At 36.5% G+C, this 23593-nt stretch overlaps 1 protein-coding gene and 1 long non-coding RNA gene across 6 annotated transcripts in view; one reads left to right on the top strand and one right to left on the bottom strand.

Moving 5' to 3' along the window:
- Gabrg2 (gamma-aminobutyric acid type A receptor subunit gamma 2) overlaps nt 1-23593 on the top strand; it is an 88598-nt gene that overhangs the window by 34709 nt on the left and 30296 nt on the right. For both annotated transcript variants that reach the window (NM_183327.2, NM_001393775.1), the window contains exon 6: nt 2139-2276. In NM_183327.2, coding sequence (NP_899156.1) covers nt 2139-2276 — 138 coding nt within the window. The remainder of the gene's footprint in view (nt 1-2138; nt 2277-23593) is intronic.
- The window catches only part of LOC102548672 (uncharacterized), a 104063-nt gene continuing 80947 nt past the window's right edge, over nt 478-23593 (bottom strand). For all 4 annotated transcript variants that reach the window (XR_010055321.1, XR_357523.5, XR_005490133.2 and 1 more), the window contains 2 exons: nt 5883-5935; nt 478-2317 (listed from right to left, as the gene is read on the bottom strand). This is a non-coding gene — a long non-coding RNA (uncharacterized LOC102548672). The remainder of the gene's footprint in view (nt 2318-5882; nt 5936-23593) is intronic.

The following is a 23593-nucleotide window of genomic DNA, read 5'->3' as shown; positions in this document are numbered from 1 at the left end:
TGGTTGATACTATAACTCCAATACCCTTCTTCCTGGGACTCAGAAGGATATTATAACACATTCTTTAGAAAATTTTACCCCATATTAACACTGTTCTGTTGGTATAATATTTATAACAATGCATGGCATACCAATACTGCAAAAGCTTACTTATTATTTTCCTCAGACCATATAACATATCAAAAGGATCATGACAAATCTACCACCAATTAATTACTAAAACTTCTATAGATATTCAAAACCAAACAGGCCTCATATTCTGAAATGTTCTCCTATTTGTTCAACATCAATGTCAGATTATCCATCTCTGCCTTGTTTCTTGTTTAACAGTTAGACATATTTGAATGCATGAAATTTTAACAATAGATTTTAAACATGCATTTTCATCAACACAATTTCTCTTCTGAAGAGTCAGGGAAACTCCTACAATCAAGAAAGTTACAACCGTAGTAAAATTTAAAAGACAGTGACAAGAGAATTAATTGAGAATTAATCATCTCTTTATTTCATCAATTCCAGTGATATAATGTACACAATATATATTCAGATGATTATATATATTATATATATAATTGTTCACTATATCTTATTTCATGTTTATCTATTTGAGTAGAGTGTTTTCAGTTATAAAGTTGGCATGTCCTTAACCTTTAGAGAGATTAACCAAGTAGAGGTGCAATTCTATTGAGTCAGCTAAAACTCAGGAACAAGAAACATTTATGCTACCAGGTTGCAACTGACAATTTCCCCCTGAACCTACACACAATATAATGCCATAAAAAAAAACAGTTACAAGTACCTCCTCAGAGTGTTTCCAGGTGGCACCATGCTTTTTCCATTATCAGCGTGTCCTGTTACATGACCCCAACAATTCAGTAGATGTCATTTTTCTGCTCTCTTTTACAAGAGCAAACCGATTTAACCAAAAAGAAACAAAAGTATAAAGGAAAGAATATTTTCTTCAAAGAGAATTTCATATTTTATAGTCAGTGGTTATACTCCCTTCACATTCTTAATATCTGGACGGTTGAAGTAATGTTTATCTCATCATTTCTTCATTCATGCATCAATTCTTTTGAGACCACATTAGAGAATGAAACCAGTACCTTGTCCCATACACATCCTACCACTGAGCTATATTGCCAATCTTTGCTTTTAGTTATATTCATATTCTACTGGGAACAGGACATTCCCCAGTTAATTAAAAATAGTATTATCCACTCAGGAAATGTACAGTGACCATCAGTTGTATGGTATAGTAATAATAACAGCCTCTATTAAGAATTATCTATAAGTTATCTACAGCTAGAGATTTCGTGCTCATAACTGTTTTACCCTGATTGTGAGTGCAATGCTGTTCTCATGAAGATCTTCACATAAGCACTTTTGTGTGGTCCTATTAGCATTTGGGCATAATGATTTTAATTTTAAATTTCAATGTACGTTAAAACTGAATTCAAACTGCACCCTAAGACTATTATATTTTTCGTTTTCTTTGGTCTCTGTCACACACAACTGGTGTAATCCTAGCAATCAGGTGACTATAAGAGATGATTGACTCAAAGCCAACATGAGCTACTGATATAGAAATTTCTTATTTTACAAACCAAAATCTAAAAAAAAAATCAAGAGACTGAATAACTTGATATTTGTTAATGTAAAGAATCATAATATTAGGATAACTATTGGAGAAGCCTCTTTATTGGATCTTCTTCAATGTTTCCTATGTCTACAGGACTGGCAAAATCTTGAACAATTGGCCACTGTTCAATATGAAACATTCTTTTACATATCACATCTTCATTTTGCACTGGGTATTTTTGTATCTTATCTCAAATAATACAAAGAACAAGTACAACATTTCAGATATCCTTTGTTGTTTACATTACATGCAATTAAAAGTTTTTTAAAGGTAGTTTTGACCTTGCTACTGTCAGTCTTTTCTAGCAGGATGTGATGTGAATTATGCTAATTTTCTGTGAATTATATGCAAATTCCTCAAGGCCACTGCAGGGCACTCACATGACTTTCAGCTTTTTTCTCCCTTGGTATTTACAAATTGTTCAAAGAAGGTAGTTGCTACCTATGCCCAGTCACTCACTGTCATATTTAATGTGAGCTTTCTCAACTCCTGGTAGATGGTTATCCTCGTGAAGAAATTGTTTATCAATGGAAGCGCAGTTCTGTTGAAGTGGGAGACACAAGGTCATGGAGGCTGTATCAGTTTTCCTTTGTTGGATTGAGGAATACCACTGAAGTAGTGAAGACAACTTCTGGTAAGACATTCTTGAGAAGCATTTTCATTCACAGGCACAGGCTGCAAAGGTTTTTGATGCATATGTTATAAATGGCATTCAAAGAGATAATGAAGCAGATTAATTTTTTTAGACAAAATGATAGTTGGTGTTCTAGTAGAATAGATAAATATACATGTACTCTACTGATGTGATGCAAATTGGATTTAAAATGGTTTAGTAATTTATGTAATAATTTCTTAAGAGGAATTGCAATTATTCATGAAAACAACATGTTTATTAGGTATAAATTAATTTATTCCTCTTAGGGAGTATATTTGCTAATATATTGAAATTGCAATATTTTTAATAATTTTACAAATAACTGAAGTAGGTGAGGATTTGTTGACTTCTGAGTAACTTAATAGACTCAAAATATATTTGTTGAGAACTTCATGCAATATATTTTTAACATGTCCAACCCAACCATTACCATTCTATCATATCTCCTCACCAACTTTGTGTTTCCTTTTTTTCTTCCGTTTCCACCATTTCTGTAACCCAGCTAGTATTGGGACTATAATCTGTTCTGGTGTATAAAGATTAGCCTATCAGAAGTCTCATCATAAAACAGACAACAAACAAAACCAAACATCCTGAACCCTCCTTTCCCAGAGCCTGTGGAATGGCATTAGCTCTTCTTCTAGAGGATAACTCACCCTCTATGCCATGATTTCATCTGGCTGGAACTTGCACAGTCCTTGTGCATGTTGTCACTGTCACACTGCTGTGCGTTCATATGGACAACTGGATAGCATGTATGGAAATCACTGTTCAATTTCATAATTTTATACTGGCTCCAAAACTGGATGAGATGTCAAGCTTTACATACTAGATAGAACTATCTCAAGCCACAATGACATCAATGATAAGATATTGATACTGTGACATTATCTGAAATTCTCATGGGACCAACATTCTCAAAAGCTTTATGATTTAAAAATAAATACTGAGAGTCTCTCTCTCCCCCTCTCCCTGTCCCTCTCCCTCTCCCTATCCCTCTCCCTCTCCTTCCTTCCTTCCTTCTCTCTCTCTCTCATATCATACCATAAAATGATACTTGTACTTATGAAATTGTAAATCATTAAATGCTTCTAAAACTGCAATTGTTGTGTGCATACAGGACATTAAATTATTAAGATAACCTGAAAGTCCATATTTGAAAATGAAATCTCATGACTTTTAATGTTGGGGTGGTCTGAATGAGGCTGCTTACCATAGACACACATTTTAATATTTGGTCCCCAGTTCAGCAAATTCTTTCAAAAGGGTCAGGGGATATAGACTGAGTGGAGTATAAATATATACTGGAAAGCTTTATGTCAATTTGACACATGATAAAGCCATCAGAGAGGTGGAGGTGTTAACTGAGGAAATGCTTGAATACAATTGGGCTGTAAGCAAGACTGTAGGGCATTTTTGTAATAATAATAGATGCGGGCAGATCCAGTTCAGTGTGGCTGGTACCATCCCTGGGATGGTGATCCTTGGTGCTGTACAAAGACAAACTGAGCAAGTCATGATGGTGGTGGCAGGGGAGACAAGCAACACTCTTTGTGGCCTGTCCACTCCTACCTCCAATATCCAGCCTGGCTTGATTTCTTGCCGTGGCTTTCCTTAGTGATCTGTGATTCAGGATATGAAAGTCAAATGAATCTTTTTCTCCTTAACTTGGTTTTCCTCATGGTGTTTCATCAGAACAATGGAAACCCTGACTAGTTCAACGTGAATCATTGTGGGTGGGTATTCAGATTTCAAAAGCCTACAGCATTCACAGCTCTGCCTCATGGTTGTGTTTCAGTAGTCAAGCTCTCAGTTACTGTTCCAGCACTCTGCCTGCCTTCTAGCTCCTAATCATGTCGGTCATTGACTATCCACTAAAACTGTAAGCCTCCAGTAAACTCTTCTGTGAGATGCCTTGGTCATAGCGTCTTAGAACAGTAAGATAAAAGTAACTAATGTAGATCGTATGCTTTATAGATTAAAAAATCCTCTATGGGAGCAAACTAGACATATTTTGAGATGAGGAACATTTCATATGTGTAGTGACAATTCTGGAATTTTTGTTACTTTAAAAAATACAGAAATATCTTAAGAATATATTATTATTTTGATCCCAGGTGTAGGCATGAGGAGCTTCTTTGGACTGTCCTCAGCATCTGACTGTGATTTGCCATGTGCTCTACCAGAGGCATGATTTTGCCAGCTGCAAACGGTTTCTGCAATTGTGTGACATTTGGAATTCTAGAAACTTTTCAGATAGAAATGCTAGGGCCCTGAGAGGAGTTGATGATGGTTATTAATCATTGAATGGGGTTGATTGCAGCTTGTTAGCAGTGGCCAAAGAAACAAGAAGAAAGAATTTAGATCAAAAGATCTCTCTCTTCCCTCTCTCCTTTCTTTCCAATTTAGTGATAGATGGTCAAGTCAGGGTATCAATGATGGGAAAAAGAAGAAACCACCAAGTAGCAAAAACCATATATATATATACATATGTACATATGTATATATGTATACATATACATATATGTATATATATATATATATAGTGTGTGTGTGTGTGTGTGTGTGTGTGTGTGTGTGTAGAAAATTTTAACTCTGAAAAGCTGAATGCAAGCTCTGTGCAGTGTTCCAACTACTCAATGTTATTCTATCAAGTGAAATATGTCTCCATCTCCGACATAAACATTATATTCCCACTTTACTTATTGACACTAAGCCTTAACTATGCACCTGAGTTTCTATCAGATTTCCAAAGGTTCATTTTTATACATTTATAGGGCCCAATTTTTGTATTGAGTAATATGGAAGGTACTTTCTCTGTTGCTCAAAGATGAATAGAACCAGGAACTAAACAAAACTGAAATTTACAAATTGGCCTTCAACACATCACTGTCCAAACTACAGAAGGATCTGATCCTCCCACCGCTCTCACCACCCTCATGGTTCTTCTGAAGACTCCTTTGTTTCAGAAGAGCAAGTTCAAAGGTCAAAGCAGTGCTTAAAAAGGTGACCTTCTGTTCCTTGATTCACAGGGATACTGATCATCGTGTACTCGACCAATTTTATTTTTTCATTTGTTTCAGGCAGGAAAAACAAAATCTCAACTCAAGACTACCTTTTAACTAAAGCCTCCCACCTATAAAACTAATATAAAAATAATCTCCAGTTGTTGTCCCTTCCCGAAAGGGAAACTGGGATTAAGTTCTGCTGTATATCCACATTTCTGTATCTGTACCCGTACCCTAAAACAGCATCAGAAACTCATGACTAGCACGCTTTTGTTTAGACATTTCGTTCCAGGAAGACGTTCAGCACAAACGGCAGTAGACTGAAGCCGATGCTGCAGCCTAGATTCCTGGTATAGTCCCCCACCCTCGATGTCACTTGGATACTGCCTGAGGGCACTTATTAAGATACATGTGCAGAATGGAATTATCTAATCACTTCACACACGGTACAAGCTACCGAGGTCCCGTAGAAACATTAATCTCTTGAAGGAAACCACAGTGAAGCAGTAGGACAGGAAAATGCTAGGGTTAATACAACGACTTCATTTCATCGTGGGTGGCTAGATTTAACACTTACCATTTCTTTCTACTCGTTGTTCTTCCTTTTTTGTGCACTTCTATTTCAATGGCCTCATTGAAAAGAAAGTATTGAAAATTAGCATCGACACTGATAGCACAGCCTGATTCTTCCAACAATTTGATTCTAGAAAATCTAGTGTAGAAAGACCTGACAGAACGTGCCGTGAGACCTAAGAGAGTGAAGGACAGGCGTAGAAGAGCATGGAAAGCAAAACATTACAAACTGAATGATTGGATAGCACGGTCAAAGGCAGCAGTAAGACCAGGCGTTATCTGTAATTTTGGTTAGAGGAGGAAGAGAGTAATTGAATGATTAAGAGAAAGGTGACATATCAAAGCCAATATGTTCCTGGTTGATATCAAGTTAACATCAAAAAGGCCCGGAACATTCTCAGAACTGATGGCACCCTGGTTTTAGAGGAGCATTTTGTGTGCTACTTTAATGATGTTTGCTTATAGAAGGTTGAAAAACTGTGAGGAAAGACTGATGAAAGTCCTTGGCTCGTCATGGCTGAATTTGAAGCTGTATGCTCATTGTTATTTTTTAAAAATTGGATTACTGAATTTTTAGCTAAATTGATGCTTTTTATAAATTTGCAAAAGTAGTAAGTAAGTCAGAATCAGCTACTAGGAATAGAAGTTATTGTAAAGTATAAGAAACATAAATATTATATGCATGTACATACATATGTATGTATGTGTGTATGTATATATATATGTATGTGTGTATGTATATATATATATGTATGTGTGTATGTATGTATGTACGTATGTATGTATATTTTTGCTCCACGAACTGAGTGTGTTGAAAGAGAGGAAGAAAAGGCAAAATGTACAATTAGTACCAAAGCTTATACCATATATATATATATACAGGAAAGTATTCCTCACCAGTTAAGTCACAACTTCATAGTTCTTGACTCAACTTATTTACTCTCATTATCTTTGTGCGATCCCTGGAGAAAAATATTTTCTGGGTAGCAGATGAGTGTAGTGCTTAGTGAGTCCTTTCAATTCAGCTACTACATTATCACGATTCCTGACCTAAGAATCCTCCTTCCAAACTTCCTCTCTTCCTGATGGTTCATTATCTGGTGGCATCACCACCGTGGCCCCCGTGAGGCAGGCATGATCACTCAGAGTCATGTCTCTACCTCCCACACCTAATGATTCATGAAGGCACTTATGCCTCTGAAATCTCTTGTGTAACTGTCCTCCTTTCTGTTGCCACTGCCACTGTCCTAGTTCACAAATGTGTCTGTTCTTATCTGGACCATGTCGGCAACTTATTAAGGCATGTCCCTGCTGTCAGTCTCTCTCTGCTAAGTGGTATGCCTTGCAAATTAAACAAAAAGCCGCTGAACGTCTTGAACACTGTAACATGCTCCAGAATTCACTCCGTGGATATGGCTTATATCAGTTCCCCATATCACAATACTAAGTCAAATTACCAACGATGCTGATAGCATTGTCAGTGGCACTGAGGGGTTTAATTCTTCCTGAGTATCAAGTGCATGTACAGAGTATAAATTTAATGGGCCCTGCTCCCAGGAACTAGGTCAATCTTACTTATTACACTATTTTTCTCCCCTGCTGGTGCTGTGAGCCCCTGGTATACAAAGCCCAGCACATGTCAAGAATGAAGTAAGTTCACTCAAACTTACTCTACTCCCTCTACCCCTTGAGGTTCCAGAGTCATGTCACCTTCAGCATTATCTTCTGTATTTTCTCAGCTTGTCACAAAATTTACCTGAAATGATCTTGCCTATCCCATACTCACATTCAATTTCAGTTTTCTTTCTCTATAACAAAGGTTTTTAAAACTCACCTACAATATTTCTAAAAGCACATGCCATTTATTAAGTGTGTGTGTGTGTGTGTGTGTGTGTGTGTGTGTGTGTGTGTGTGTGTGCATGAACTGCAGTTTGCACGTGGCGATCAACTCAAACTCAGAGGAGTTGACTCTCCCCGTTTCATAGGGCCTGAGCATCAAACTCTCACAACACTGACTATCTTCTCCTAGGTCTTATGATCCAAATCTTAAACAAGTACCTGCTTCCCCTTAATGTTTTTACTGGTATTGATCTAAAACTATATGGGATGTTCTTTGACTGTGTGCATGCACCCTTAGATCTTGGTCCCTCAAGTTTTCAAAACAGCTTCTGCTTTTGGTATTCATATGCTCCTCTCAGAAATCATTCAGTATATCTGAGCTCCACATCACCACCATCATAGGATTGATCTAGTATTAAAGTTGGGTGTTCTATTTAACTTAAAAAAATTGAGGAGATAATTCAGTGGATAAGAATGCTTGCCACATAATCTCAGGGATATGATTTTGTATCCCCAGCACCCACATGAAACAATAAAATCAAGTGAAAACTGTTTCAAGTGTTCTGACTTGTGGGAAGCCCTTTGCAGAAGGAAAGAAATTTCATTACAGTTACTATGACCCCTGTAACTATTACTGAAATCCCATCGACTTCCTACTTTGAATCCCATTACCCTGTGAGAACATAATTAGTGTCTAACTTTACATAGGGACTTTTATTCTCAGCCCATAATCCTTCAGGCCACACAATGTGTCAATTTACTTTGATAAAACTATATTTGTTTCAATTAAAATAAGTATTGAAGAATTCAATTTCCCACTTTACAGTGTTTAAACAAGGGATCCATTCTTTCTGCTCGTATTATTAATACTCATAGAATTTGATCATCAGATTCTCTCCATAATTTGTGTGTGTGTGTGTGTGTGTGTGTGTGTGTGTGAAAGAGAGAGAGAGAGAGAGAGAGAGAGAGAGAGAGAGAGAGAGAGAGAGAGAGATTTGGTCTCCCATGTTCTCACTTTGAGATGAAGAAAATAAACGAGTCATTCTTGTAGAGAAACTTAAATTATTACAAAAGAAATGCCGTCATAATGTTCACTGAACTTTCCACATTTTTTGTTCACAATGCATTTGAAACACTAACAGGTCATAAAACACCTTCATACAGATTTTGTCAAAAAATGCAGATTAGTGATTATTTACTTCCTTTGTTTTCTTTGTTTTCTTCACCCACTTTTGGAGCTCGGACTCAGAGTTATCTGAAGTGGGAAGGGCAATATATATATTATATATATTATATTATATATAATAATAATTGAGCTGAGCATCAGTTTTTATTACTCTATGCTTTCTGACAGTGGATGATCAGCTGCCTAAAGCTCCCGCAACCAGAAATTCCCCCAAATAATGTATTAAACCTTCTAATTCTGAGCCAAAATAAACTTTTCCCTAGTAAAATTGCTTTGCCTGGCTACGTAATAAATAGATATATTTGTTTCTTAATTTTCCTTGTACATCACCCCCACCATACAGTACTGTTCTGCATGAGCTGGCACACATGTTCACCTTCTTGTCACTTATTTCTACTTCACCACCTGACATCAAACTCAAGGGCAACTCTTTGATATATACATTGATTTATAGTAAATAATTCTCTGAATACCAATCAAACTTTTCAACTTAAGATTAATTTAGATTGCAAAAGAGACTGCAGAGATCAAAGGATTGTTATTGAAGTGAACCGTATTAAGAGGAGAGGCAGGAAATAAAATGAAAATATAAAAGTTAGTAGGGTTTTCTTATTAATTACTATAAAAAAAGGAAACTGAATGGGAACTCATCTACAGTAGCATGAGTCTGTACTCCTTGCATTTTTGAGATAATGTGAGTCATGAATCTATTTTAACCAATACTTAATTTCTAAAGAAATAGTAACATACTATCTTAAAATAGATCCGTGAATGACTGTATAACTATAGACTTTTATTTTATTTTTAAGATTCAATTTAAATAGTTATATTTCATTTCACTTGAGGAAAATATTAAATAACGTAACTAGCCATTGGCCTGGGGCTTCTAGGAGAAGCTCTTCCAGCTCTGGAATGAAAATTCCTTATCTATAAAAGGAGTTCTCTTAAGTAGATCTCTCTCTAAAGCCCTTGTCCTGAGTACACCACAGCTCCTGCTGTTACCAAGGATACCTAGCAGATGTGTAAATGTAGCAGATACTTTCTTCTTAGGTGGATGTTTTCTTAGGATGTTTATTCTCTGAGTTTTCGATGATTTTGAAAAGAAACTAGATGCAAACAAATGTACTGACATGTAGGTGATAAGTTTAAGGGAAGTGGTAGTCCCCTCCATCTATTTTGTGCTCCATGATACTAACAGACATATTTTTTTAAGTTGCTAACTAAAAATGATATCTCATTTCTCTATCAACTGTAATACTGGGCTATTCTGTTCCTTTAAACATTCTATGAATTTTAAATTCCAATTTTGCTCTTATATTATATGGAACCTTTATGGAAATGCGTTCCCAGGGGTGAAGCGAAGCTACTTAGGAATTCCTAAAACAATTGATTGGTTTCAAGGTGACATGTGTTCCTTGGCAAAAAGCAGTGTGTTCTCCCAGGAAGACAAAGCATGAGCAGAAGGGACAAAAAGTCTTAATATCATCTAACCTTTGGGGATTATGCACAATACAGTTTTATTTTCACAAGTCGCTGAGGATGGAGTCACTATTTTCCATTGGATAAATGTAGCATGAGAATTTATAGGCTTAAGTATTCTGCTCCAATGTATTAAATGGAGTCATTTACCAGACACATAACTTTTTACCCACATGACTCATTAAGCATATTACATGAAGAGACAGATTGGTTTAAAAAAGAAACTGATTGCTGGAATGCTGAATTTAAAAATGGCTAACAGTTTCCAGTTTTGTTGAGTACAGACTTTTGTTGTAGGATCTGATGATTTTCTTGAATTTCCTCAGTTTCTATAGTTAATGTCGCCCTTTTTATTTCTGATTTTGTTAATTTGGATACTCTTTGCTCTTTAGTTAGTTTGGCTAAGGTTATCTATCTTGCTGATTTTTTTCAAAGAACCAGCTTCTAGTTTTGTTGATTCTTCGAAGGAAAGGCCATCCAGAGACTGCCCTACCTTGGGATCCATCCCATCCACAGGCACCAAACCTTGACACTATTGCTGACGCCAAGAATAGCCAGCAGACAGGAACCTAGTATGGCTGTCCTCTGAGAGGCTCCACAATTACCTGACTAAGACAGATTGAGCCCGTGGACCCCAAAAGCAGTGTTAGGGGAAGGACTGAGGAACTGAAGGCTAGTAACCCCACAGAGATAACAGCAATGTCAACCAACCACACCCCTCAGAGCTCCCAGGGACCAAATCACCAACCAAAGAGTATATATGGGGGATCATGGCTCCCATTATATATGTAGCAGAGGATTGCCCTATCTGCAATCAATGGAATGGGGGCTTGTTGCCCCATCCTAGGGGAACGCTAGAGGGGTGAGGCAGGAATCCGTGGGTGAGGGAGCACTCTCTTAGAGGTAAAAGGGAAGAAGATAAGGGGTTTGTGAAGTGGAGACCAGGAAGGGAGCAGCATTCAAATGTAAATAAATGCAATAATCAATGAAATAAAAAGAAGTGGGACACTAAGCAAACTGTCCAATGATGCATCTATACAAATTCAGCTCATAGAGTCTTCACAAAGGACTAAGAGATTTCTAGTACGAATATTTGACATTTCTACAAGTGATATAAAAGTTATAAGAAAAGCACACACAATACTTAAACTAAAACATTTCTTAAGCTATGCAATATACACAAATAAATGGTGTAACTAAATGATAAATAAAATAAATAAAATTTTAAAACACGGGTTAATAATGTTTTAATGACCTGTAACAAATCTTAAATACGACATTTTGTAACAAAAAACAAAAAAACCTAGAATGTTTAGAGTGGGCATCCTATGTCCTAGTCTTTGGTAGAAGACATTCAGTCTTTCACAATAAAGTTTAATTCTATTTTGTTTTGTATTTTAAATATCTTTCATTACGTTAAACTTCCCTTTTTTCTCATTTTTCTGAGTCATTTTTCTCAAAAATAAAATGTTTGATGTCAAATGTTCTTTTTTCCACCCTCCACTGATATTACCATGAAATTACTTAATTTTATTATGGTGATTTATATCATACCAATTATGAGCATCACATTCCTCCTATATAACTTCTTGGTCCTGTAATACTAACCTTTTCATGTTTGGGGCTTGAATTTGCTAATATTTTAGACATTATTTTAATATGTAGTCACAAGACATATTGCTGTAGTTTTGATTTATGTTGGCTAATTATTTTCCTTTTCTTCTTTCTTTTATAATTTTATTTTTCTTTGATATTTTATGTATTTACATTTCAAATGTTATCCCCTTTCCCTTTCCATCCAATACCCCTCCCCTTTTCCTGCTTTTATGAGGATGCTCCCACTTCTACACACCTACCCACTTCAATGCCCTGGCATTCCCCTACACTGGGGAAATGAGGCTTCACAGGGCCAAGGACTCTTCCTCCTATTGATGCTGGACACTGCCATTCTCCAAGAATACTCATTGGTTGGTGATTTAGTCTCTGGGAGCTCTGGTGGGGTCTGGTTGATTGATATTGTTGTTCTTCCTATGGGGTTGCAAAACCCTTCAGATCCTTCTGTCTTTTCTCTTACTCCTCCATTAGGATTCCCTTGTTCAGTCCAATGATTAGCTGTAAGCATCCTCATCTATATCAGCTGGGTTCTAGCAGAGCTTCTCAGGAGACACTCATATATGGCTTCTGCCAGCAAGCATCTCTTGGCATCAGCAATAGTGACTGGGTTTGGTGGCAGCATATGGGATGGATCCTTACGTAGGGCAGTCTCTGAATAACCTTTTCTTCAGTCCCTGCTCCACTCTTTGTCCCTGTATTTCCTCTCATGAATATTTTGTTCTTCCTTCTAAGAAGAAATGAAGCATCCACATTTTGGTCTTCCTTCTTCTTGAGCTTATATGATCTGTGAATTTTCTCTTAGGTATTCCAATTTTGGGGGCTAATATTGATCAGTAAGTGCATACAATGTGTGTTCTTTTGTAACTGGGTTACCCAAGTCAGGATCATATTTTCTAGTTCTATCCATTTTATGCTAGCTAATTTTTAACAAAACATATCTCCATAAAAGCAATGGCAAAGATTGCAGAGACATGCTTTAGTAACATGAAATGTGTCTTATGACAACCCGTTATGGTCACTAGTAACATGTGCAGTGTTTATTGTCAGTAAATATTGTCATATATTTGATCAAATGATATTGTTTCAGTTCTACAAATATTTTATAGCTAATATAATACCATTATTTATTAACTAAAGAACTCTCTGCATCATAATTCTTCATGTCAGATGATATCATAGAATTTCCTACATTAATATAAAATTTTTCCTTAAAATATTGCTTAAATAAATGCAATGTAATACTTTCTGATTACTATTTAAAATAAATATATGTATGACTCTCTTGTTTTGACACTAAGTGAAAACCAGTATGGTTGGGGCATAACAAATGTAGAATTCTTAAAGACATATCAGTGTAAGTATGTAAAACTAATGAATGTCTCCTATTACATGGGATGCTTTGAAATAAATATGAAACATCAAATTATTTATGAAAATTAAAATGTGAGTAAGAAAATGTGACAGAAAGCACAGGGTCAGTATTTTAACTGCAAATGAATACATTTATTTCCTATGAATGAATGATTCCTTTGTGTTATATCTGCCTTTCATAGTGACACAAAGGTACACTAGAAAGCACCATATCCTTAGTGTTCAGTTTTCAACTAATGCACAATATAAAACCTTTACCCATGAGTACTTTATTACAGGATTTCTAATCTGCTCATGCTCATGTGACTATGAAGGCCAAATGCTTTCATTTTCTTCAATTATATCATTTGTTCACTGCTGAATTGTGAGAAGCTCTGACAACACTCTAGGACATAAATATGAAAAGCACACAACCAAGATATGCTTTAAAAATGGCATTGAAATGGGTCCAAAGGAAATACCAGTGCATATTCTTTCTAGGTATCCTGTCCCTCTCACTTTTATGCTTGGAATTATATACCATAAGCATCCACCATCAACAACCAAATTGATTTTAATTTCAGCTGACTTCCTTTTGCTATCATAGGAGAGGGAGGTTAGATAAAAATAGGACCATACAGTTCTATGCAAAGCCATCTGTGCCCACAGGCATTGTGTTGACTTCCCAGCTCTCATGTAAGAAGCTCAAAGCTTTGTTGCTGTTCTCTGGCATATTACTGATCAGCAGTCTTACATAGCCAATTAACATAGTCTTCTTGTAGTATTCAGAAGATCTACAACATCTGCAACGATATCCTATTATTTGTTTTCTACAATGCATTGCGACAGCTGGTATGGGGCAAAACTGTATAATTCCTGTTTAAGGCTTGTCATTTTAATCATAACACCATATGGTTTAGTGACCTTGAACAAGTCAGTTTCTATTTAAGGTAAAGAAAATTGTTGAGCTTGTGTTCACAGAAAGATGTTTCTATTACTTTATTTATCGTGCAATTTGTTTTCTTATTATTCTGCCATATCTCTATATCATTATAAATCTGTCTTTGTAAGTCTCTAGTTCTTATCCTCTCTCCAGCTCCCTCTCTCCTTCCTTCCTTCCCTCTCTCCCCTTCCCCCTCCTCCTCTTCCCCCTCCTCCTCTTCCTCTCTCTCTCTCTCTCTCTCTCTCTCTCTCTCTCTCTCTTTCTCTCTCTATGTCTGAAGCTACATGACTGCTGTTATAGTAGAGTCACTGCATTGATAAGCTTGAACTAGACTAGACTATAATAGCATATCATATTCAAATTTTTATACTTTAAAAACAAAATATTTGCTGATAATTTCTTACTTTCATTTTCCGTTTGTCTTCCAATGTTAAGGTCACATCTTAGTATCAATTGTCCTTGAAAAACCAAATAGTAAGTTACTCTGAGGGAAAATAGAGCACATGACAAAAATATCTCTCAGCTTCAGAGTATTCTCATTCAAAAAGCTAATACGGGGTCAAGACACCTAACTTGGTCAAGGACTTGTTAATTATATAAACCTGGCTTCATACAGAACAAGTTAAGGAAACTTAATGTGAACATGAACATCATCGTATGTTGGTGAGAATAGTCATATGTTATAAATATGGGTAAGCAATCCTTGCTGAGCTCTTGATAGAGCTTTATTAATTACAACAAAAGCAAGCTCATATATATCAAACTGTGTTAAATTTAATTTTACAGACATTATTCAGTGGTGATGTGAAAGAAAAATGAACTAGAATTATCTTCTAGTCGGTAACATGGAATAATTGAGTGCAATTTAATATATAATTGTCAAAAATAATGAAAAGGCCAGGTTATCTTGATGGCTTGTTTTTGCATGATTTATGTATGAAAAAACCCTCAAGCTTCTAGTAAAACTTGTGTACAATAAAAATGTAGTCGAGTAGTCTACATCAAAATTAAAGACTTTGTTGTAGTGAATCTTAACATATATATGTTATATTTATATATATCTTAACATATATATGTATATGAATATATATATAACTTCATTTCCTCCATGAAATATTATTTGAAGTTAGTTTTATTACTAAAATGTTTGGATCATTTTATTTTTATTTTATATATATGTGTACCTTTCTTCATGTAATTAACATATATAAGTGTACCATGCGTGTGCCTGGTGCATGAAAAGTTCAGGAGAAAGCATTGGATTCCTTCATATGGAGTTAGAAATGATTGTGAGCTACTGTGTGAATGCTGGGAACTGAACCCCAGTTTTCTACAAGGTTAGAGAGAAGCACTGAACTGTGGCCATAGCCCCTGCCTCCTATTTTTATTTCTCTCTCTCTCTCTCTCTCTCTCTCTCTCTCTCTCTCTCTCTCTCTCTCTCTCTTTCTCTCTCTCTCCGTCCCTCCCTCCCTCCCCCCTCTCTCCCTCTCTCCCTCTCTCCCTCTCTCTCCCTCGCCCTCCCTCTCTCTCCCTCTCTCTCGGTATGTGCATGTGCCCAGCCCACATGTCCATGTCTGTTCATGTCCTTGGGGGCCAGAAGAATCAGATCCCCGTAGGCAAAGTTATAGTCAGATATGAGTCAGCAAGGACACAAACACGTGGGTGCACACATTTTCATTTTACATTTTATTCTCAGTTTCTAGCCCAAGGCCTCTGCAATAGCATCAAGTGCTCATAGCTGCTGAGCTATCTTTTCGGCCCCTATTCTTAAATTCTGTTTTGTTAACCAATTGGGAATAAGAGCTCTGGCAAGCTATTACATGGTAACATGGAAGCGTGATTGGAGCTAAGCAACGAGCGCTACTGGGTACAGCTGCCCCTGTAAATGAGAAAGAAACGGAAATTTCATTTCATTGGCTGACAACAAATATGGAGTACAGAGGGCCACTAGCGTTTGGACTTCTGCCAATGCAAATCTGTGCACAGATGCGTAGTGTAGACAATGGAATGCTGATGCTAGGTATAGGTGTTAATAGGTGTTGTAGGTAAGCTAGACACTTTACAAAAGGGTCTTTACTGTAAAGATAAATGACTTTAGAAGGTAGATCTCAAGATTATCTTCAAAATCACATGGCTGGTAACTGTCAGTGCATGCTTTTAAGTTCAGAGTTTGTATTGGGTCTTGCTGGTTAGGTAGACTGATAACTTGGTAATTTTGTTAAAGAAACACAGTTTATGTGAACAGGAGTTGTTTTGCTCAATCTGTCTGCCTCTGCCTCTGCCTGTCTCTGTCTCTGTCGTCTCTGTCTCTGTGTGTGTGTGTGTATGAATAAAGCAAAGTAATGTAAACATGCCAATTGCAAAATGTTACAAACTATTAAATATGATAATGAAGTTGACAGCAATATTTGGAGTACTGTAGCTGATTTTAACCTGGCATATCCTAATCTGTAGCATATCACAAATAAAGATAGTTTAGATACTTCCCATGATAAGAAATATTTTATCTGTGACTCAAAGAAACACTGTGGGTATAATCATGGGGTAAGGAATTAGCAATGCATCACTTTCAGTAAGAAGTTTAAAGAAAGACTACTGGGCTAACATGAAATAAATGGGCCTGACATTGCAGCTAGGCTTATCAATATTAGTATATAGTAGGGCAAATCACAAAAATATCTTGGATCTTACTTTGCTTATTAGATGGATAAGAATTATAATTACCGTGTCAGAATGACAAGTGACATAACCATAGTAACTAAAATGCATAGAGTATTTCAAATATTTGAAACAGATAACCATATGATTAGAACTGTACCTTTTTTCACCATTTTATTCCTTAAAATATTTTTGCAGGAGAATTACTAAAAATTGGCATATTTAATGACTCCAAAAAAGAGAAGTGATTCATAATTTATTGAAAGTGTATAGGTGTTAGTGATTGATGGATTGGTCTAATTGTGCTTCCCTGGTACCTTTTCATTAAGACAGCAGAAAGAAAGGCTGTTGATGGGGATGCTGTTTTTATGCCTGCCCCATGCAGTGATGTTGGGAGTAGTGGTTGAGAAATTGTCAAAAGAATTGAAGGATTTGAATTGAAACAAAAATTCAACAAGTTTGCTTGACTCTCCCCCCCTCTCTTTCTTTCTTCCTTTCTTTCTTTCTCCCCACCCCATTTTTTAAGAAAGGGTCTCTCATTGGCTGTCCTTGCCTGTGCTTGAACTCTCTGTGTAGACCAGGTTGGGCTTGAACTCACATAGATACTCCTATCTCTGCTTGGATTAAATGTATGCAATACCATATCAGGGTTGACCTTATTTTTTATTAACTCTGTGTGGCTCTGCATGCCTAATACATCCAATTTAATATCTGATTTTATTTTCTGTTTCATATGATTATAACACTTAATGTCCTGATCATGTAATACAAACAAAAGTGTGCAAATCAGGAGCAATCTTGAATTTCTTCGCTTAACACCCTTATTTTTTATAATACAAAATTTGTGTTTATTTTTATGATGATGGTTACTGTGTGCATGACATATGTATAGGAAGGAAGACATTGTCAGGGCACACTCCTAGCAGCTAAAGGACAACTTTGAGAAGCCCATTCTCTACTTCTAGCCTTGTTTTTCTGTTGCTATGTTTAACCAAAACCAACTTGGGAGGTAAAGTATTTGACTTACATTTCTATCTAAAAGCCAATGAAGGAACTTAAGGTGGAACCTGGAGGCCAAAACTAGGGCAGAGACTACAGAGAAATAGTGTTTACTGGCTTGCTTCCTCCGACTTTCCTCTGACTTTCTCATCTGCCTTTCTACATTCCTCATGCCTACATGTTCAGGGTTGGCATATCACAGTGGGCTGACCTCCTTTATGTCAACTAGAGATCCTTAACCACACCTAGAGGTCAATCTCATAGACACAGTTCCTCAAGTGAGGCTCTCTCTTTCCAGGTGACTCTAACTTTGTCACCTTGACCAAAACTGTGACACAAGGATTCTTAGGTCAAATTCTTACAAGCTGCCAGATTTGGAGGACATACATCTTTATGTAATGAGTCATGTCTTAGGCCACTGTTTGCTATGCCTTTAGAAATGAAGTGTGTAAGTACATTGCCTTGCATACAGCCTTCCGAAAAATAAACCCACAGGCATGGTAGCATATAAAAATCAATTCCCAGATTCCAAACCAATAAATCGCTTTCTACCCTCCCTTTCAAGGTCTAGAATGACTTAAACACTCCTTTTGTTAAGTCTCTGCTTCATGAAAGAATGAGGCATAGAAATTGCACTGACTGGAACGTCTGGTTGTTGATTATTTTCTGAAGGATATTACAGTTGGTTTGTTTCTCCGTAGTGTTTGTATTTATTAATTATTGATTGGAATGTCAGTAGTATTGAGAGAGAGAAAAAAAAACTAGTGTAAAAGGCATTAATCCTTGCTGCAAGACCCAGGCTTCCTCTAACTCTGACCAGCAGAAGCAAATCTTTTCATCCTTTTGTATGTTAGATCTTCAACTTTCAGATGTGTTGATATTGATAGCCTTCCTTACTCAGAAAGCTGTAGAGAAACTCCAGTAGGATAATGATGACAAAAGTCCTTATAGCATATTTCAAGTGTTCCCCCGATAAAATGCCACACTATTGTTCTCGCTCTCTCTCTCTCTCATCATTACCTGTAAAATCTGCTGGTTTGATCTTCTGAAGTCAGATTTTGTGGTTAAGATTCCAAAACTACTCATACTTTGGTTCAATGAGAAACTGTGGCATAAAAATAAAAAACAAGAACACTAAAAAAAGCATAAAAACCAATAAATCATATTGGAAATGCAGAGGGAGGAGGCTGAGAGTATCAGAAATTGCTGCTTCTCACTTTTGGGGTCCTGGTATCAGGCTTTGTTGTTAAGACTTTAGAGCAATGATAAATACAGCCAATTTGTTATCAAGGTCATTCAGAAGGCAGAGTTCTGGCTTTTCCTTACACATTGGCATTTGTTGCTGTTAAAAAATGAAGACTAAATGTGGAGAGAAAAGGGAAAGGTGTTATATTAAGAGAAACTTATGAGAAGATACAGTTTAGATAGCACTAATATTCCTGTCTTCTTACCTAAAAATAATAAAGGACCTGCCACCTTACCTAGTTTTGAAGTCTCTTGTGGTATGAGAAAGAATTGTCTGTACCTCTTAAAAAACATTCTTTTACCTATTTGGGGAATCAAATTTAAACTTACAATAAGGAATGCAGGATGGATGACAAAGAGAAATTAGCCTCTCCAGAGAGATTTGAAATAGTTTGAAGGCATCATCCATTTTTACCTTAAAACAATCATGGCATTCTCTAGCCTCTAACTGCTGTGCAAGGGAAATTAAAAACTGCATTAATGTTAGTCTATATTCTATTTTCAAATTATCTTCTTAAACCTACTTATATACTTCTCCCAGGATAATTGCTATTTATATTCAAGCTTCTTAGTTAGCCATTGTTGTAATAATTAATAATTTATTTTATTTTGAGTGAATAATAAATACAGCAAACTGGAATGGCATATTCCCCGAGGAGTTGCTCTTGATTACCACAAAATTCTGAAAATAGATATTAATGCTGCCCACCTTTCATAGATTTGACTCAAGAAAACTCAGTAACTCATCCAACCTCTTCACAGCCATTAGGAAACAAAATAAAGATTTGAAATCAGCTAGAGTCCTCCACAATGGCCAACCAAGGTCAGAGAAGATTTGCTCTTCAGGATTTTTTGTGAGTATGGCAGACTCTGTGAAATTGTGTTCAGGGGGATAAAGGTAGAAGAGGGATGAAAGGGTATGAAGAATTCTCTAAGGAACAGTGAATGTTTACACAGGCTTTTCTGAGAGATGCTGGCCAGGCTTCTAGTAGCTAGCTACAGACTGCCGGCAGCAGGCAATCTCACACCCGTAATTCTCCCCACATGTTAACTGAAGGAATAAAAAAATTAAAGGTCGGCTACCAGATATTTCGGTGTACCATCTTTCTTTCATCCTAAAGGCTTGTTGATTATGGAATTTCACTGACATGAGGAATAGTCAGCAGTTCTATGTATGTGAAGAATTTGTGGGACTTAGTGGGTGAGCACAGTCAAATCATCTCAGGTAGGCAGGTGGTTGCTCCACTTTTTAAAGTCCCTCAGAATTTTTCTGGCCCCAAAACCAACACAACTCTGAATGAGTACTGGTTCTTTGGGGGAAAGTCTTTTAGAATTACAAAAGAAATTTCCCTTTGTTGCAATTTAAGTGCTAGATTTACAGTATCAATTATATTTGTCTGCAATTACTTCACTCACTGAGTTGCCATACAACAGTTCCGTAGATGGAATTTACGATGCTAAGAAAGAAAGAGTAACCGACTCAAAGAGTATAGCTATTGAGTAAAGGCTAGATTCCTCAAACCTGTCCCAATCATGTGCAGGATGCTGCAAGGGGCCCCTGACAGTGGTCCCAATCACAGTTCACCTCAGCTTAGTACCTTGATTATCTATCTAGGGCTCTCTATGTTCAAATACCACTAATAACCTCCTGAAGATGAATTTCCCTGGAGCAAATGATCATTCACTGGAATAAAGATGAGCCGTATCTAGTTGGATTTTGCACAGTTTTTATACAAGTCTACGTGATGCATCTACAAAGCGCTGACCACACATATCTGTATATTTGTATTAGAGGAGAGCACATGAGTTCAAACGTGCTTCCAGACTATGCATCTTCACTTTTTCTTTCCTGAATGAAAAAAAAATCATTATCCTAAAAATACTGCAAATCCTTAAAATACCTAAGTATATATCTGAGATATAATTGGAATGTATCAGAACCGCCATCATCCCGATTACCAGCTATTGTACTCAGTTATCACTACAGCAATCATTGAAGGAAGTCGCCTGCCTCCGCCCACCCTCCTGGCAGCTGGGAGTCTTGCTTCAATCGCTTACAATGACTAGTGTCTCCCAGACGTAGCTACTGCAGCAGCATTATCTGAGGGGTTCGGTTGCCATCTCAGAAGTCACTAGCAGCTGTTACATTGAAGAGTATTTGCTTACACAACAATGTCCAGAGCTGGTTTGCTCATTGTGTATGAGTTTGATGCTAAGTTGGATGCTGTGTGGTTTCTAGTTGTCTTTTTCCTGCCTCTGCCTTGCAAGTTTTGATCTATGGGAATTCCTTTCTTCTCCTGGATTATCTGTCTGTCTATCTGTCTATCTGTCTATCTATCTATCTATCTATCTATCTATCTATCTATCTATCTATCTATCGTCCATCTATCTATCTATCATCCATCTATCTGTCTATATCTATCAATCTATCTATAGTCCATCTATCTATCATCTATCTATCTATCTATCTATCTATCTATCTATCTATCGTCCATCTATCTATCATCTATCTATCTATCAATCAATCTATCTATCTATCTATCTATCTATCTATCTATCTATCATCTATCTATCTCTAAGGCAAGGAAATTAGAACTAGTTAAGGTATAACTTGGGTGGCAGGTTATCTGTGGTTCTGACCTTTATACAGTGAGGAATTTGGCCAAGAGACAATATCAGTTTATGTTCAAGCCTCTGGTTCATCCCCCTTCTGGTCTGCCCCTGGACTGCTCCCCACCCCATTATTATTACTATTTTATTTTTAAATTAAATATAATTACACAATTTCTCTCTTCCATTTCTCCAAATTCTCCAATATAAATACTTATTGTTCTCTTTTAAATTCATGGTTTCTTTTTCAAATATGTATGCACACACATATGTGTGTGAATATCTATATCTATATCTATCTATCTTTCTATCTATATACATATATAAACTTCGTATAATTTCTCAGTCTGTATAATGTTAACGGTATGTATGCCTTCACAAAAGGAATGCATGGTAGTTATGGAGGGAGGTAGGGAAATGTGATAATAATATGTGCTAAACTCAAAAAGTAAAAGAAATAATTAAAAAGAAAAACTTTCAAAATTAAAGATTTCAATTCGTAAAGACATGCTATAATCACCAGTATATGTATGTGGCCCACTCCGCTGCCTTTGTTCATAATCTTTTTTTTGAGTCTGCAATGTATCTGGCTGTATGTGCACATCCTCATACAGACCCTTGGCAGTATGTGTTAGACTCTGTAGCATAAGCAGGTCACTGAATTGACAAGAGGGAGCCGAGGAAGTCATAAGTGCCATGTAGGAAGAGTGCACAGAACAGAATTTTGGAGGGAAGCAAATATGCAGAAAAAGAACTGGAAAATGTGCAGAAGGTTCTACATTAGCATTTAATAGAAAAATATTATATCCGGAAAAATTTAAATTCCTAGGAATTAATTCAGAATTGACACACCTATTACAATTTTCAAAGATGGTCCCTAAAACACTTGCTTCTATCTTAAACCTTAAAGCACAAATTGAACTTCTCCAGATTAAGGTACATGAGCTAAATACTAGATATAATTAGTTGAGGATTAGATACTGTAAAAACAAAATTACAAAATGAAGCAGTTATAACAGAAATATTTCAAAATGAAACACAGGAAAAAAAGAACATGAGAGAAGTTAAGAAAGCAACCTTAAACTCTTGAGCAAATGTAGGCAGTCAAATACAACTGATGGGACACAGCTCAATTTGGAAGCCTCCCCAAAGGCAGAAGACATAAGCAGGAGTAAGAAAAATAGGAGAAAATAACCAAATAATTCATGAATTAAGAGAAACATTAAGATTCAATCTCATCAAATTAAAATCAAGGGAAAGAAAATAGAAACTACATTAAATTTCATCATTTTAAAATTGGTGATAAAATTATCTTTTAAGAAATAATGATGGGCTGGAGAGACAGCTCAGTTAAAAGGAATTGCGGCTCTTATGTAGTAGGTAGCTGTATTTCCCAGCACTGGTGGGATGGTTTACAAGTACCTAAACCTCTAGATATAGAGGATTTGACACCCTGGCTTCTGTGATCACCTGTACATATGTGCTACATTGACCTACCATAGGCAATCACACACACACACACACACACACACACACACACACACACACGAAAAGAAAAGAGATAAAAATGCATGGTTAAACAAGTATTATCTGTGAATATAAGGACAAATAGAGTGCACTGAGGGGTTTTGATGGTTTTGTAGGTTTCTCTCCAAGATCCAACCTTCAATTGCTCTGGATAGTTGGTTAAGATTCTAGTACCAAAAATGATGGTATGACTGCCACTGCTAATCCTTCTGGGCTATTGTTCCATGCTGGTCCTTGTTGTGATCCACTAGTATTTTAGATGAGC

The sequence above is a fragment of the Rattus norvegicus genome, chromosome 10, assembly GCF_036323735.1.
Source record: "Rattus norvegicus strain BN/NHsdMcwi chromosome 10, GRCr8, whole genome shotgun sequence".
Classification (NCBI taxonomy): domain Eukaryota; kingdom Metazoa; phylum Chordata; class Mammalia; order Rodentia; family Muridae; genus Rattus; species Rattus norvegicus.
Note: the sequence above shows the minus strand (reverse complement) of the source record. Positions and strands in the feature narration are given on the sequence as shown.